This window comes from Nematolebias whitei, chromosome 22 (assembly GCF_014905685.2).
Source record: "Nematolebias whitei isolate Nwh7 chromosome 22, NemWhi1, whole genome shotgun sequence".
NCBI lineage: Eukaryota > Metazoa > Chordata > Actinopteri > Cyprinodontiformes > Rivulidae > Nematolebias > Nematolebias whitei.
This window is the reverse complement of record NC_056519.1, coordinates 1,523,223-1,524,353: the sequence shown is the minus strand read 5'-3', so window position 1 is coordinate 1,524,353 and position 1,131 is coordinate 1,523,223. Positions and strand designations below refer to the sequence as shown.

Genomic DNA, 1,131 nt, shown 5'->3' with positions numbered 1-1,131 from the left:
GACGGGACTAACGTCTGGTCAGAGGGACGGGACTAACGTCTGGTCTGTGGGAATGGACTAACATCTGGTTTAAGGGACTAACGTCCGATGATGTGGGACGTGACTATTATCTGGCTTGTACCTGAAGAGCGGGCGAGTGAACTTCATCCTGCCCTGCTCGGTCGCCATCTTCAGCGCCAGAGGAACTGCCTCCTCCCACTTCGACCGGACACACAGCTTCAGCCACCTGAAAGGAGGGCAGCCAATCAGAAGGAGGCTTCACGGTGAGGAGGAGGAGCTTAGATAATAGCAAAGTCTGGCTGCAGACAGACTCACCTGAAGCGGATCTCTGAGTTTGTACAGGTGTTCAGATTGTAAACCTCCTGCATCTTCTTCACGTGAGTCAGAGGGAGCGGATCCTGGGAGACAAACGGGTCAAACGTCAGTGGACTGAGCAGAACTCAGGTGGACTCTGGTGGGTTCTGGTCTTACCTCCTGAAGCAGCAGCGACAGGAACTCGATGACCTGGTGGGACGACAGCGTCTTCATGTCTGATTGTGTGAAGCTGCACAGGTCCTGGTCTTTGGCCTAAAGGGGGACAGATAGTTGAGTCTAAAACCGTGAAGGTGCCAGAACAGACCCAGATCAGGTGCAGGTCTTACCTTGAGCCACTTCTGACTTAGAGCAATGCAGGCGTCAGCCAGCGTGGTGTCGTACCTGCAACACGACATCAAATCAGAACTGTCAGGTCAAGATGAACACAAACTCAAAGATCCACTTACTGAGGTTTGACAGGTGGCATCCCAGGAGTAAACATCCAGGCGTTCCAGTCCACCTGGGCCAGGACCTCCACCTGACAGACAAAGGGTCAGACTAAGTCCTGGTTCTCATTTAAAACCTGACAAAAAGTTTTCATTAGATCAGAAACTAGTTGTGGCCTCAAATTCCTCATTGTACAGAAGAACCTCTGAGCTCACCCGACAGCCCAGATGTTCCTCACCCGACGGCCCAGGTGTTTATCACCCGACGGCCCAGGTGTTGTCACCCGACAGTCCAGGTGTTTCTCACTCGACAGTCCAGGTGTTTCTCACCCGACAGCCCAGGTGTTGTCACCCGACAGTCCAGGTGTTGTCACCCGACAGTCCAGGTGTT

General features: G+C 53.1%; 1 protein-coding gene across 1 annotated transcript in view; it reads right to left on the bottom strand.

The window, feature by feature from the left end:
• Positions 1–121: 121 nt before the first annotated feature.
• The window catches only part of lta4h (leukotriene A4 hydrolase), a gene marked incomplete at its 3' end in the record, with an annotated part of 4,382 nt that continues 3,372 nt past the window's right edge, over positions 122–1,131 (bottom strand). The window contains 5 exon segments of the mRNA XM_037695992.1: positions 122–226; positions 316–398; positions 472–567; positions 642–696; positions 762–832. Coding sequence (XP_037551920.1) covers positions 122–226; positions 316–398; positions 472–567; positions 642–696; positions 762–832 — 410 coding nt within the window.